Source organism: Australozyma saopauloensis, chromosome 2, assembly GCF_035610405.1.
Source record: "Australozyma saopauloensis chromosome 2, complete sequence".
NCBI lineage: Eukaryota > Fungi > Ascomycota > Pichiomycetes > Serinales > Metschnikowiaceae > Australozyma > Australozyma saopauloensis.
Genome location: NC_086132.1, coordinates 364,401 through 380,389, shown reverse-complemented (window position 1 = coordinate 380,389; position 15,989 = coordinate 364,401). Strand labels below are relative to the sequence as shown.

Sequence of the window (15,989 nt, the reverse complement as noted above, 5' to 3'; positions counted from 1 at the left end):
CTATGAATCACAAGAACTTCTCCAAACAAGCAGTGCTGCAAGAGAAGAACATACTACACTATTTTGGTGTAATTCTTTCATTCCTTTATAGATCAAACTTTCTTTTTGTCATTATTTCCACAATACCCGGCTTTATCCATTAATTATGTACACCGTCTTCTGAGACGTGTTTTGCCTAATAGCTGATTGTGTCTTGTATATCTCTAGAAACTACGCAAACGACACATTTACGTAGCTGATGGTTTCTCAGAAATTTTACACTGAGTCTTTTTCGTTCTATATTCGCAGATGGTCTATTCATTTTCAGAGCTTTTGGCAATCCACCTAGGGCTCAGCCCCAATACACCCTCAAAACCATCAGCATGTACGAAAACTAATAGGGACTGACGTCTTGATATTGACGTTTTCGTACAAAGACGCAAAATTTATTCTAGATCAGTTGATGCCTTGCTTGATCAAAATATTTTCAGTGACAGCCACTTTTAGAGTTTTCATGAACTGCAGAATATTCAAAAGTTACGGCACATGATGATCGATATGCACTATACACGCAATGCAGGCCATCATCATGCAGCTCAAACATCTCATATCCAGGTCTCTATTCTCGGTACGTGGATGGTTAAGGACCGAAAGGAATATAGAACATCGAACAAGAATGAGGACTGCTGTTTTCAGCTATACGCAGCAAGCATTGGCTCGCCGGGGCGGTCCAGTATGTCGCGAAGGTGATGCGTTTTGTCCCATCTGAATGCATTGTGACCAATACAAAGTTGGGAAGAGGACCTAACCACCACCTAATCCCAATTACGAGATGTAGATCAACCAAAATGTGTTACAAGACGAGAAAGTTGAGACAAAAAAAATAGCGAAAAAGATCCGGGGAAATCCGAAGCTTTAGCAAACTCACACACGTCAATAACCACATTGAGCTTCTTTACGTTTATGGTCCAAACCTCACTACAGTATTCGCATGTAGATGCCACAAGGGGAAGAGGCATAAAATGTCGTGAGGTCGCAGTTAAGCGCATCGACGTCCAGACGCAGCTTTGGTTTGTGGGGGGGGAAGTACGCATATCTATGGTGCAGTACAAATTAGGTGCAGCATATCTGCACACCTTCCCCTGCACAGCGGATACATTAGTATACGATTTATGCAAGTGGTTTGGCGGCACTCTTTTGCGCTTCACGCACCTTGAGACATTCTTTAGTTCAATAAGTCAACCGGCTCGTAACCTAGGCTCACATCGTTTGAGATAAATTTGCACGCCAATTAGATGTAAAAATTATTCATTGAATAGGGCCTTCATCAATTGTCCTTACCAACCTGCATGGTCTGGGGTTCTCTTTAAATCACATGCCTCCATTGAGAAAATACGCTCATGTTCGATGCTCCTGCAGAAAACGCGAGCTTAATTGGTAGTCTGGTCATCCAATAAATGTCGCGAGCCTGGCTGGAGGTGCGATGTCTATATTACGCATTCTACATACACACGATACAAGTGAACATAGCAGGCGCCGTAAAACAATCCATGGCGCTCATTTTTATTCATATGTGGATTAGTGCCGGGCAAGGTGTCTCAGAGTTCAGTGGCACCATACGGAAAGTGCTGATTGCAGGACAAACGCCTGCGAGAAACGCCGGAGCGTTTTTATCCACCAATCAGGTAGAGGTGCAGGATATTAGCCCGCTATGCAGCACGCTTCAAATTCCTTGCAGTTGGTTGGCTTAGGCGAATACGCGCAAATCCGACTCAACGGGCATAAACAGCTTTGATCGGCCGAGAGGTACGAAAAATGGGCCACTCGAGCGCGCAAAAGACGGAGCAGCGAGGGAAACGAAGAATATGAGGCTTTCATTCACTGGAGGGAAGAAGGCTGCGAAAAGGCCAAGAAAAGTGCCAAATTTAACGCTGCACGTATGCCGCTATGCAGCAGACCTCACAGCCTCCCATGACCTGCATGGCTGAGGCTGCATGTCGCGGACCAGGGCTGCAGCTCAGAGCTATCCGCGTATCTGCACCTTTGAGTGGGGGAGAGGGGGGACTCCGAGGGAGAAGAGCGAGCCGCGACATGTTGCGGTGCGTGCACTTAGCCGCCAGGCGCGTGCAGGCGGCGTCCATTTTTGGCCCTGATTCCCAATGCATTATCCTTCATAGACCCTTTTGACACTCCTCTCCCTATATATATGTAAACACATTCCCGCCCAACCAGTCCCATAGCTAAATTTCACTGTTCCTAGAAACCTTTTGCAGCCTCTTTTTATTCAGTCCCCGACTTTCAATCCCTGTCCCGTGACCAACAACCCTCCTCTGCGTATTCCCTTTTTTTCCAAGCCATTCCCCGAACCACCTTGAGTTCCGCTTGTGTCTTGTTCTCTCATTTCCATTCCCTTTCCTTGCAACACCTATCCAACAATTTTGTCCCCACGCATTATCAAGTCCAACGTATGTATTCTCTGTGTCTGATTGTCCCCGCTGATTTCCCATGATTTAGCATTTGTTTGTGCGATTCATGCTAAAACGCATCTCCGCATTTGATGAAACATCAAATCAAACAAGACTCATATATGTCAATGCCTTCACATGATCTGGAACTGCTATTCGCATTGCAATACGTGATGCGATCAACGATTTCATTTCATAGTTGGCGGAGTTGTTGATGGAAGACTACCCGGAAATGGAGGCTTTGAAGAGTGTGAAGGAACACAAAGTCCACAAAGAGCCGCCATGCGACTTGAATAACGTGTCTTTGCTTCTGTTCCCAGCTTCACATTTCCCTTCTTCATTATTCATTGAATCGGTAGTACCGCTTTAGCTTTTGAATCACTACACTGCTTCTCAATAGCCTAATCACGCGTGCTCACAACCAATGCCCTCCTCATAACCTGTGGAACAGTTGGGACTAGACTAAGTCACCACGCAGATGTCGGTGGCTATTTCATAGGATCCAGAACACCCTCCTAATCAGACACCATACCCTTCACCCCCAATTGAGAAATATGTTACTAACAGGGCAGATGAGTCAGTGGCAGAACCCGGCGTGGTACCAACAAAACCCTCCAACGCAAGGAAACCCACCCATAGCCATCAAACCAGATCAACAATACACATATCAAATTCCTGCGCAGGCAGTCACCTATGGACGGCCCTATGTTCCTAGTGATTACGACTCGTCGACCATGGGGAAAGTGACAAGAGCGTCACCGCTAATAGCCAGCGGCACAGAGGCGATGCAGGCGGGGCAATCTGTGAATGCAACTACGGGCGCTGCAGGTACGCCTGCAGGCATTGTTGCACCGCCTGGGACGCTTGGAGGTACGGGTGTCTCTGCATTGAGCTCTGGTGCCACCAACGGAGGCGTGGGAATCCCGCTGTCGATTCTGCACACAACAGCCGGTATTGCAGGTCTTGCTCCAGTTCCCGGTCTGCAAGTGGCAACCGCCCCCATGTTGCCCCAACATCAACCTAACAACGGCGTGGGCGGCTTGATGACGCCGCAGTACATGCAGGTGCCCTATCCGCCTGGATTTCATCCGCATCATCCACAGTTGTCGTCTGAATATCCAAACTATCAGGGCCAGAACTTCCAGCTCCATCCAGATCAATGGGACCAACTAGCTGTTGGATTACGTAAGCCCGGTGAAGGCCCAGCTCAGCAGCAGTCGCTTAATCAACAGCAGCAACAACATATTGCGCAACCGCAGCCTCAGGACCATCAAATCCAACAACAACAACAAGTAGTGGCGGAACTGCAGCCTTCAATGAAGCGTAAACCATCAAAGTCCTCAAGTGTGGGCACTCCTGTGCCTAAGGACGCTTCTCCTCATGCACCTGCATTGAGCTCCACTAACTCTTCGAGTAAGGTCACTAAGCGCTCACGCATGGGCTGTCTAACCTGCAGGCAACGCAAGAAACGGTGTTGCGAGTCAAAGCCGAAGTGCACAGAGTGTCTGCGTCTCGGCTTAAACTGCGTATGGCCCAAGCCGGGAACTGAACACAAAAACAAACCGAAGGAGGTGAAAAGAGAGGAGAATATGATCGACCATGATGTATACGGCAAGATCAAGGTTCTACGAGGCATCGTCGAATACCGTAGCAACTGAAATTTGGTCGGTTTTTTCTCTATTATTATCGCGACCGTGATGAGGTGAACCCACCAACAAGAAAATGTACGACCTGTGATGCTCTGAGATACCTATTATGTAAGAATTGATTCTGCATAATGTTCTTGCAAGTGACTCTAAATACGTCTCGCGGTCTTTTTTGCTTGTCTAGGCACCTACGTTTCATTTTCGGAATCTAGAACTTTGGCAAATGCTTCCTATTTCTAAGCTCATGACGTTGTGAGGTTCTTCTTGTCAAACTCTAGTTTCCCACCTCCGACTCGTCTCATCGATCCGTCTGAGGACCATTCTTGAATGTCGACACTTTACTCATACATCAATTGGTGTCTTACAATACCTATCACAACGCACGATGTCAACGGTTAATACCTGAATTTGACTCTGCACACCAATAAAAGTACGACTTGTACTATATACTCCTGGAACTTGACCATAGGATGTAATTACCGTTCGTTCCTATCAACTAAATGAAAAAAAGCACAATTTAGATTGTATATATTTATTGGCAATGCGCCGACCAAGCTACTGCTTGGATTAATTCTTGGATTTTTTTATGAGGGCAATACTATATTGTTTTTATTACACATTCTGTAGAATCTGAGTTATGTACTACCCAGTTGAGTGATTGTTACACAGAGCATTAATAAATTGCTTTGGAATGAAAGCGGCATTGGCAATAACAGCTGGAGAAATCAAAATTTGTCATCTGACGATATCTATTTTCAAGATTCTTGACACGTGAAAGATGTTCACCTATGATAGGCTCCGGTCCATTTGATACATTCGATCAGCCCTTCAGGAGAATGCGTCACAAAAAGGGACTATGCCGTCAACACATTATGTTCTTTTCTTATTTGGACATACGCAAGGTCAAACGTTGTGCTTTGGTGACCTCATGGACAAGTGTGGGAACCCCGTTCAAAAGCACTGATAACAACTACAGTTGACAGACATATACGTTTGAAGCATGCGCAATGTACTTTAAAGTGGGACGAATAGCAAAATATGCTTTGTTTGTGTATCATTGGGTATTCGCTTTTCTCTTTTACTGGCGGCTGTGACGATAGAGAATTGATATTTATTGGGCCAAAGGACACTTGATATCTTTGCGATTGTAAGATCTCTTTGATCTTTGACGTTTTAACATGTGCGTGATTTATACGTTGGTTTTATTTCTTTATTCTGGTGGTTTTGGTCTTGTTGTTGTGAGTACTATTCGATCGTGATAGATACTTGCCTTAAAATTCCTTGGGCCATACAAAGCCTCTCAAAAGAACTATCGCAAGAGCTAGAGAACACTGGAAAGCTTGGTAACTTCTTTTGATTAGAAAAAATAGGCTCACTAGCTGCAAATGCGGTTTTGAAAGCTACCCATGGCGATCAAAAGCCACATAAGCACAAAACGAAAAGCAAGCGACGTGTCAAAAGTGCAAAAATCAAATGAATCTTCACATGGGATTGTTTTGAAAAGTTTTGGGACTCCTATCGGATATATAAAAAGGATTGATCACTCTCCGGGAATTGTTATCCATTTTTCAAAGCCCCTAGTGTGTCCTATTGGAGCAAAGGAGGCCAAGGGCAGATATGAAATACTAAAAAATACAGGGAGATCATGGTCTGCTACAATGTTGCTAACCACTATATATGCGACATTCGAGTGAGCGAGGTAAGATTGTTGAAATCTCGAAACGGCTAACTTGGCCACAGTGTTTCTAATACACGATGACGCAGTCAGAACTGCAACCCCCCAAAACATTGCGAACAGCTATTTGTAGCCCTGTTTTTAAATAACTGCAGACACGGCATTTACCTTTGAACGTCTGCTTAACCGTTAGTGAAACGGAATTACGTGTTATTCCGGAGATGTGATCAAGCGTGCCAGCCAGTTAGCAGCCTTGGAAAAACTTACTAAGATATCAAACAGTAGGATGAGTGACCGAGATTAAGTGGCATTTCGGAATTTTGCCAGAGTTCTATGTATGACCAATTTGCAACACGGAACATCCACATCGCACTTGACAAGACCTACCCGCGCGCAACAAACGCAGCAAGCGCATTTTTATGACAAAAGTCACAAAATGGGTGACTTGATAAGATCAAGACGCCCAATCTGTATTCGGCTAGACCTCTGTCTCTTTCGTGAGCCTGATCGTATTTCTTTGCACAAGTACGATGCATCGCGGCTTTACTGCTGGAGCCATCAAAACCATTTAGCCGCAACGCACCAAGAAAAGAGAAGCTCGGAATAGGGGAAGATACAGCATCTTGGGATGAATCAAGATACACGCAAGCGCAAATCGATTCTCTCATGAGACACAATTACCAAGGCATCGGCATGAGCAAGAAATTTCGCTCATGCCGATGCTCCGATGCGGTTTTCTTGTTCCACCCATACAAATATCCAATACGTCAGCCGTACCCTGCATCATGGGCAATGGAGAGTGAAAAAGAGCATGGCTCCGAACGCACTGCAGCGGCAACAACAGAAAAACAGCGCAAAAAAACAAAAATTTATGAAAGGGCATCATGCATTACGTCCCCACAGATATTTTACCTCTACTGCCACTTAACTGCGACATTCTTTGTGCGTCAAATCAAGTGAGCTAACTATTACATCTAGCTAGCTGTTGATGAGTTATCAGATTGTGCATGGCTGTACATATGGACAGATTTCCTCTGGAGTGCAAATACGAACTTTGAGTGAAGAAAATACGAAAAGGACGATGGAGCCGAGGGGAGTGCACGCAGGACGATAGAGAAACACTTAGCTCGCAACGCCTTGACCAAAGAAGCATTCCCATCAGGAGGCAGACGGCGTATTTTGATGGCGAAGGGCGATAAAGGATTGTTCGGTACTAAAGGGAGGGGAGGAGGGCGGTTGTATAACGACGATTTGCCCTGGCCGCCTTTTAACCGCCTCGCGTATATGACCCACCTGCGTAGCGGCACAATAAACTGACGCAATGTTTGCCGCCCAGGCCGTGTGTGCACGGATCGGTGCTGCGTCTGAGCTTGTTGCCCCTGCAACGAAGTGCGCATGTATATCACCACCTCCGTTGCCCCTGCAACGTGCCCAATTTGGGTAATTTCTCTATTGCCTGCACGCGCCACAAGGGACGAACGGTGCATAAACACGACCTTCTTGGGATGATGTGTCATGTCCCACCTTCGGGTCATCCGCGGATGTCTGTGTTGCATGTCTAACCGAAGATTTGGAGACAGGCAGAGTGATGGTGAACTGCGTTTCATGAAGAAAATGAGTTGATGTTTTTCTTGCGATTGCGCAAAATTGGTTCTTGGTGCAATTGTTGAAATTGTATCATGCATGATGTTGTTGCGCCGAGCGAAATCCGGATTCACAGCTAGAACCGCCGAGAATTTAAGGAAGCAAAACGATTTTGTTGTAGATTTTTGAACTCCGCTCAATCTGAAATTGATCGGATGCTAGAGGTCTTGCGATCGCAATGCTCTTCCGGAAAACAAGTCTTGATTTAGGCAGACTGCGGTTGAATGAAAGAAATGTGTGAAGAACTGAAGGAGAATGTGGAATTGAAACACTAGCAATACAGCTACACTTACTGGTCAAATACAGAAAAGAGATAGGATGCAAATCAAAGCGGCAGGAATCGAGTTGAATTGGGCAAAATATTGAAGATGGAAGGGATGCCGTTGAATGTAGCACAAAACGAGCATCAAACTGAGAGTCAGAAATAACAAAAAAAAACAATTGGAGAACGTAATGCAAGGACAGCTAAAATGATCATCGACTGTAACAAGACCATAGGTAGCCCAGTGTTACATTGGATAGCTGAGTGTAACATAGAAACGCGATTCGATATAGCAACACAATGTTACATCCGGTGACTTAAACCATGGCGCCGTATATCCATACTACCTATAATTGGTTGAAAGTATGTCTGGCATTCCCTAGAGGTGATCGGGTTCAAAAGATTCCGAGCCGAAGCACCGCCAATTGTCGCTTTGTGAGATTCTAGGCCCCTAGCTTAATACCACCAATCTTCAAGTAAGTCGAGGTAGTAGTGAACAAAAAGGAAGCCGTAATTACACACTTTTAATAGAAGAAATTCAATCATGAAGCCGACAAGCTTCAGAACAAAGTTTACGATCGTTTCCGGTCCCAGAAAGCAGTCTAAGACTGGTTATCAGAACCCATTGTGTGTACAGACGAAAACGGAATATTACCAACATGAGATATAAATTACCTCTCATCAACCACTCCTTTTACTATTTGCATCCATCCACCGCCAGATCACATTTCAAACTTTGAATACTTCATCCAAAAAAGGCACCACAAACTATCCGACAGCAACTAACTTACAAACATAAAACGAAAAAAAATTAATGTTGCAACAACTTACAAAAAATATGATGGTTTCCACACCCTTCAAACCACACACCCGTACACCACACATCAACCCCATAATACATAATTCCACGTACCATCTACTCTCCAGACCAGCAACATGTCCATTGAAAGCCTCACACTCCGGGAGCGGCAGATTCGTATGTCTTGCAGACAAACACGGCAGGGCTCATATCCTATATAGCCCCCTCGTGTTTACCTCGTATTTACCTCGTATTTCCTCGTGTTTTCCCGTATCTATTCGTATACTAACCCCAGATGCATTGGAACGCATGCTCCACCTTAACAAGGACGGTGATGCAGACCTCACGCTAGCCTCCAAGAACGAGCAAATTGTGTGGAAAGTTTTGGTTTTTGATTCCAAGTCCGAACCCGTGATTTCCTCTGTTTTGCGTGTCAATGACCTACTCAGATGTGGAATTACAGTATTTAAGCTAATTGGGGGCCCAAGACCTCCTCTACCGGATGTGCCGGTGATTTATTTCGTAGAGCCTACAGCAGAAAATATTTCTGCCATTCTTGCGGATCTCGAGAGTGAGAAGTACGAGTCGTTCTACGTCAACTTTACCCTGTCGATCAAGAGGGAAGTTTTGGAAGATTTTGCAAAGAGAGTGTCCTTGAGTGGGAAGGGCCATAAAATTAAACAGGTCTACGATCAGTTCTTGGACTTTGTAGTCACAGAGCCGAACTTGTTTTCGCTTGATATCCCAAAGGTGTTCCGTGAGTTCAACAGTCCAGCAACAACAGAGGATCAAATCCATAAACTCGCAGATGTTATTGCGGATGGCCTTCTTGCCAGTCTTATCACTATGGAAGCCATCCCCATCATTCGGTGCCCGCAGAAGGGTCCTGCAGAACTAGTCGCTACACAATTGGATATGAAGTTGCGCGACTACGTTACAAACTTCCGCGGCGTGACTTCGCAGATCCTGCAAAGACCTGTGCTTGTAATTTTGGATAGAAACATCGATATGGCTTCGATGTTCTCGCATTCGTGGATCTATCAATGTATGGTGAGTGATGTGTTTCAGTTGCGCAGAAACGGAATTATTATTCACAAGTACAAGGATGGCTCGTCTGTTCCAGAGAAAGTTAAGTATGACGTAGACCCTCGCGACTTTTTTTGGAATAAAAACTCGCAATTGCCCTTCCCAGACGTCGTGGAAAATGCCGATCTCGAGTTGAACGCATATAAAAAGGAAGCTGAGGTGATCACTAGCAAGACTGGTGCTTCGTCCATAAACGAAGTTGATCCAAATGCCATCAATGACCTTTCGTCAATGAAAGAAGGTGTAGATGCTTTACAAGACATGAGAGCAAGAAAACTTACCTTGGATATGCACATGGACGTTTTAGCGTCTCTTTTAAAGGAATTAGAGGCTCGTTCGCTAGATAAGTTCTTTGAGATTGAGCAGAATTACTCAGACCCTAAGGTTCAAGCAGAATTTTTGCAACTCTTGAAGACTGATTCTGCTCGCTCCAACGAAACAGACAAATTGCGTACCTTTTTGATTCTCAATCTTATGACTGACTTGCCACAAAGCTTTGTCACTCAGTGCGAGGATGTATTCAAAGACAAATACCCACATCTTGACATGGCCTCTTTCCGCTACATTGTCAAATTGAAACATCTCCATAACCTCTCTAAGAACGCTGCATTAAACGATGAAAAGACTTCAAATGCGCTGGCATCTCTTCAAAACAATTCCGCACTATTCAATGGATTGTCCTCCAAGTTGTATGGCTTGACAGAAGGCAGAATCTCCGAGGGCTTCAGTTCTTTGGCCAGTGGCTTGAAGAAATTGTTACCTGATAAAAAGAACCTTCCTATCACAAATGTCGTCGAAGCAATCATGGACCCAGCTCTGGCAGGCTCCGGATCGGTGCTCGTGACAGACGACTATTTGTACCTTGATCCTAAGTCAAGAGGAGGTCATACTAAGCCCCCTAAGCGTCAAAGCTATGAAGAGGCCATCGTTTTTGTTGTGGGCGGAGGTAACAATTTGGAGTATCACAACCTTACAGAATGGGCATCTCAACCAAACAAACAGGCAAAGAGAATTGTTTATGGAAGCACTGACATAGTGACGGCTACACAGTTCTTAGACGAGATTTCGGAGTTGGGCAAGATGGATTCATAATTTTCAATTGTCGTACGTAGTGCGAATACAATAGAACCTAAAACACGATTTTAGTAAAAGAACTTCCCACCGGATGTTAAGCTCATTCTCACATGTCACCACTCGCGTGTTTATCTCTATATTTTTATACTTACGTCTCCTCAAGTGAACCTAGTTTACAAATAACCCTTGGAATTCTCCAATATCTGCACAGACCGCGTGGAGTCCAAAAACAAAGTCTCGCACTCCTCAACATCGTCGACGTTGATCTCGGCGCGGTTAGCAGTCTTGCTCAACAAGCCAGCAGGAGCCAACAACTGCAATGCATAACGCAAAGAGCTTCTCACACCGTCCTCTGCCAATCTTTCCAAAGCGTCAGCAGCCAAGACCAAGCCCTCCAAGTTGGCTCTCTTAGAAATGATAGTTCTGATTTCATCTTTTTGGTAAGGCAATGTCTTTACAATCAAGAGACGGTCCACCAAGTCTGGAGGGCAGCCATGTGGGTACCGCGTAGGGTCGTCAGTTCCTCTAATGGAGGTCATTCCTCTGTTGGAAGCCAACACGACAATTGGGGCAATTGAGCTTTCCAAAGCCCTGTTCAAGTAAGTAAAAATCTCGATGTCCAACATGTTGACCTCGTCAATGAACAAAACACCAGGAATGAGCTCAGCAACACCCTGGTCGATGTATTTGGCAACAACCTTGTTCACCTCAGTACGCAACTTGTCGGTGATCTCGGTCTTTTTAGGTTTCAACAATTGGCCCATCATGGAGAGCACGTCTTGACCGCCTTGTGGGCGAGCATTGGCAACATCCAAGTCGTGCAAAGTGACCTCCTGAACGATCTCCTTCTTCTTGTGAACTTCACCCTTTGGCAAAGGGACGTACTCCTCAGCCTCCAAATCGAATTCCGTGGCGTAAGCATCCGAGCGGCCCACACGCTTAACAGCTCCTGTGTTGGCCTCGATGTAAATCACGTCTCCGACAGCCACGCGCTCCTTCTGGATGCTTTCGTAGATGCCTGGGTCCAAACGCAAGTTCTTTGTGCCCTTGGCCGTTTTCAAACCCACAACAACGTGTGAGATGGTCTTTCCGTAGCCTCCCAATGGGTTCTCGGCCTCCTCAGGCAAAAGCTCGATCACCTCACCCTCGTACACCTCCTTAGTTTCCTTGATTCTCAAACCAATGGCCTTACGGAAGTTCTCCATCAATGCAGCAGTCTTTTTGACCTCCGCACTGAACAACTCGCTTCCAACGATCGGACAAAAGGGAACTTTTGGTCCCAATTCCTGGGAAATGGCAAGGGCCAATGCCGTCTTTCCTGTTCCTGGTGCACCGGCCAAAAGAATGGCTTTCCCGCTCATTTTCTTTGTTTTGATCAAATCTACAAGAATACCACATGCCTCACGGGCTTCTGTTTGTCCGACGAACCCGTCATCGATCTTTTTCGCAAGTCCGTGCTCATCTAAGCCTAAACCTTTGATGTGGGTGTGAGCGGCGGTTCTTGCCTCTCTGGGGTTGTGTTCCTTGACCTCGTTTATCTGTACCATGGCTTAATTTACGGGCGAGCGACCTATCAGCGTCCAGGGTTTGTTTGTGTTTTGAGCACCGGGTGAGATTAGGTGTTGGTGGTGGATAGGATGAGTTGAAAAGTGTTGATATGGCTGTATGTAGGTGCCCCACAGAAACACGAAAGAAGAAATGAGAGTGAGATTTTGGAGGGAAAGAGAGGGGAATGAATTTAGCTTTATTCTATCGGTTTGGTAAATTTATATTATCCAGTGAAGCTTTTGGTTTGAGGTATTTGATCCACAGATACTTGTGTTAAGAGATCAACTCCATATTATTGAATGGTACCAGAAAATGATAATCACACTGTCTCGATTTTCCTGCTTGCTTCCTATTTATTCCATTCTGAATTTATTATGTTCGGAAATGCATCGGGCAGACTGCCCTTATGGGCGGTGTTCGCTACGATACTAAGATTCTTGCAATTAGTGAGGAATGGCTGAACAACCTATTTCTCTAGGTACTACGTATTGATTTGAATTGCGCGTCTAATTTATTTCTGTTCTATTCTACTCTACAACTTCCCAATCCGTTCATTTTCGACGAAGTCATCTGCTTCTTTTGTATATGTAGAATACTGTCAATAATCGGAGATTGAGTAATTTCTAAGCATACGCAGATGGTTTCTTAAGTTAAGCTTTTGTAGCATTTAATGGAATTGAACTCGTTACATACAATAACCACATCTGAGCTCCTTCTCTCTGTCTATCTCTGAATCACATGGCGCTAGACCTAGTCAGAAGAAATCAGTTCGATTGCTCTAAAGTTCAAAATCCGAAGGATTGTAATACGAAACGACTATTTCGTACCCCTGGTCCTGTCTCGCTGTCATGCCAGATCTTCTCAAACTGTATGATAAAAAGTTAAACCCTATTCATCAGAACAACGCATCATCTCGCGGAAGAAACATTTCTTAATCATTTGAGTGAACCCCAATCCATTGGATATTGATGCGCCACTCTCTTAGATGTGCCACGTTGCTGCTAGCCACATGTGAAACCACGATGTCTCGAGTTTGGGTTATATAACAGGGAGATGTAATATTTTTTCTTGATTTCATAAATTCACGAAAACATGTTACTTTCATTGTCAAACGTAGGACTTATTTACAAGCACGCACCGTGGACGACTCGAGCTTTGAATCTGGAGAACTGTTATGAAACGGAACAAGCACGATACCTCGAAGACACAAACGAGATTCGAGTTTCGAGTTTCAAGTGCCGTGACGCTTCATTTTTTATCTCAGACACTCATTTTGGAAAGATCTCAGTTTCATCGACGTTAGGACATTCATGCCTACTTTCGACGTAGCTTGATAAATGATCGTCGGAATGTCAAAGGTTAGCAAACATGATTACTTCGACGATGACTAGTCTATCAAGAAACGAATATTCGGGGAAAAAAAAGATGTTTCCTGACCGTAAAGTGTGGCTTGTGAATTAATGAGGACATCATTTTAAAAAGTGCCTCTAACCAAAAATACGGCAAGCGAAGTAAGTATAAGCGTGAGCTGTTTAATAGGGCAAATTACCTTAGCCGGTGTCACTGCAACAGTCATGACGTGTTTTCCTTTCATTCATGTTCGATTTCACTGTTAAAATGTTCGTGTGCTTCAACCGAGTCGAGTTGAAACAAATGGCAAACTACACATCTTCACGACATTCCTCCTTAGTCTTATCTTTAGATTTTCTATGGGTCTAACAATAGTTCACTTCCGTGAACTTCTGATCTTCTTGTTTTGTTCGAGAGTGTTCTTCAGCAACGGACATCATCAAAACAACGGATTACTTGATTGAAAAGAAAACTATAATGATTCTATGCACATTAAGAAGCTGTGATGTCGAAGTTAAAACGCCCTCACCTTGTTCAACGGGGATTCTGTCCTGGCGGGAGTTGATATGACTTCCGTACATTGGGGACCAAGACGAGTTCCTTTACAAACAAAAACATTACAGAGTCACAAAATGTTGACAATTTCATGGGATAATTGTATTTGCATGGCGAAAACGAAATCATTACGCCATGCATCATACACTGTTGAGCTACCACAAATACGATGAAGAATGGTGGATAACCTCATACTTGCGATTCTAAAGGTTCAATGATGCAATAGTGACGCAACAGGAAACAATGATTTCATTTAAGTTAGCCTGTCCCATCCCCATTATAATTGCATCAGATATGAAACTACCAGAATTTCAAATTGCGCTTTCAGACAAGGCGAAGAAGAGCGAAATGATCGATAGAATGAAGAAAAAAGAAAAGGAGTGATGCTTTACCTACTTAAATTTATTGACTCCACTCAGATCAGAGTTGCGTTGATGAATACAAAACAGTTCGTTTCTAAGACCCCTTCCACGGATCATTTGAGGTTAAATAAACCGCATAATTCCCATTGACTGAAATTAATGGATCCCAAAAGGCAACGCAAAACCTGTTTTGTTTGCCGTTTCCTAACCGTCGCCAGTTTCAGACTCCTTTGGCAAGTGTATTAATTTTACAATCAAATGAAGTGGGGACCAAACTCACAACCATTCCGCAAAGGCTGAGTCGCCGTCAAGGAAAACAACCACGACATAATCCATCAAGAAGTGATATCATAGAATATTGGCCGAGATTCGGCAGATTGTATTATTCAAATTCTTGATTCTCGTTTGGCCTGGCCTACCTTCAAGCTAAAGCGCTTAAATCATTCACTAACGCAGATATGCAATATCGGCAATAAAGATCAGAGTGGATTGAATACCCCGCTCTACATATGCATGTGGGGGCGTCTAAAGGAGCTGGCGGCTAAATAGAGCCGATATGCAGTGAGCAGTCCTTGTACGCATTTCTCTAGTTGTAGGCATGGTGAGAAGCGAGCTGCAGTGTCACTTAATCGAAACTACGAGCGCGACATTTTCTGACTGCAGAACAGAGCAATCCCGAGGCCTGCATGCTCGTGCAGATGCTCTTTGCATGTCTACCACTGCAGAAGGCCACCAAGCCAAGATGCTAACTGAACCAATCAATAATTGTTAAAGGTGAGAAGTGTGTAGATCTAAAACTTTTTTTTTTTTTTCATTCAGTTTCATGTTCTTCATCGTTTGTTCCCACAGTACATCTCATGGAGGTATTGGCGCAGCGCCTCGAGTTTAACCAAATGTCAGGGCGTTGACGTCAATATTGCGAAGGGCTGAAGTGTCGGGTCAGAGCTGGGCGATTGCGGATCTGGCCTTCAAAAGAGTTATCCGCCCTATCTATAGGGCAACTATTTCCGAAACCGTTGTCAACGGCGGTGTCACAGAAATGTCGTCAGCAACAGTGTTGAACAGTTCATACGTTTCCCCTGAATTCGTCTTATATGGCGTAATGGAATGTGGATTTTGGGGCGGGGCGATTCATATACTGTAGGTCTGTTTCTGGACGCTATTTTCCCAATTTAGACAACGTGTCAAATCTCTGCTACATTATTGCCTGATACAACCGTCCACACCGGGCAGCATCGCGTTGGGATGGTAATAGTCATGGCGCTGATGCGGAATTACTTATGTTACGGAGAGAAGAGTTTGGAGGCGAAAATATTTAGGCGACAGCGCAAATTCGGCAGTTCTACAGAGAGACAATTTGCAATAAGTGCGGATGTTTTGCAGTTGCAATTTGGGAAAGTAATTTCGCCGAATCCCTGCCAGTTAATTACATGCAGCTAAATTACCTCGAGATCCAGAGAGACTTGTTATTCCTGGGTGGGTTGTCTTGGGTATAGTAGCTCCCCGTACCACCTAGTCTCCATATCTCTTCACTGATAGTGCGA

General features: G+C 44.5%; 4 protein-coding genes across 4 annotated transcripts; 2 read left to right on the top strand and 2 right to left on the bottom strand.

The window, feature by feature from the left end:
- Positions 1 to 2,998: 2,998 nt before the first annotated feature.
- Positions 2,999 to 4,102, top strand: PUMCH_001416 (uncharacterized protein; the record flags this gene model as incomplete). The annotated part of the gene is made up of 1 exon (XM_063020467.1): positions 2,999 to 4,102. The coding sequence occupies one exon, from the start codon at positions 2,999 to 3,001 to the stop codon at positions 4,100 to 4,102; it is 1,104 nt and encodes a 367-aa protein (XP_062876537.1).
- Positions 4,103 to 6,739: 2,637 nt separating this feature from the next.
- PUMCH_001415 (uncharacterized protein) lies at positions 6,740 to 7,450 on the bottom strand (the record flags this gene model as incomplete). The annotated part of the gene is made up of 1 exon (XM_063020466.1): positions 6,740 to 7,450. The coding sequence occupies one exon, from the start codon at positions 7,448 to 7,450 to the stop codon at positions 6,740 to 6,742; it is 711 nt and encodes a 236-aa protein (XP_062876536.1).
- Positions 7,451 to 8,485: 1,035 nt separating this feature from the next.
- Positions 8,486 to 10,648, top strand: PUMCH_001414 (uncharacterized protein; the record flags this gene model as incomplete). The annotated part of the gene is made up of 1 exon (XM_063020465.1): positions 8,486 to 10,648. The coding sequence occupies one exon, from the start codon at positions 8,486 to 8,488 to the stop codon at positions 10,646 to 10,648; it is 2,163 nt and encodes a 720-aa protein (XP_062876535.1).
- A 155-nt stretch (positions 10,649 to 10,803) lies between these two features.
- On the bottom strand, positions 10,804 to 12,177 carry PUMCH_001413 (uncharacterized protein; the record flags this gene model as incomplete). Its single annotated transcript, XM_063020464.1, has 1 exon — positions 10,804 to 12,177. The coding sequence occupies one exon, from the start codon at positions 12,175 to 12,177 to the stop codon at positions 10,804 to 10,806; it is 1,374 nt and encodes a 457-aa protein (XP_062876534.1).
- Between the last annotated feature and the right edge of the window lie 3,812 nt (positions 12,178 to 15,989).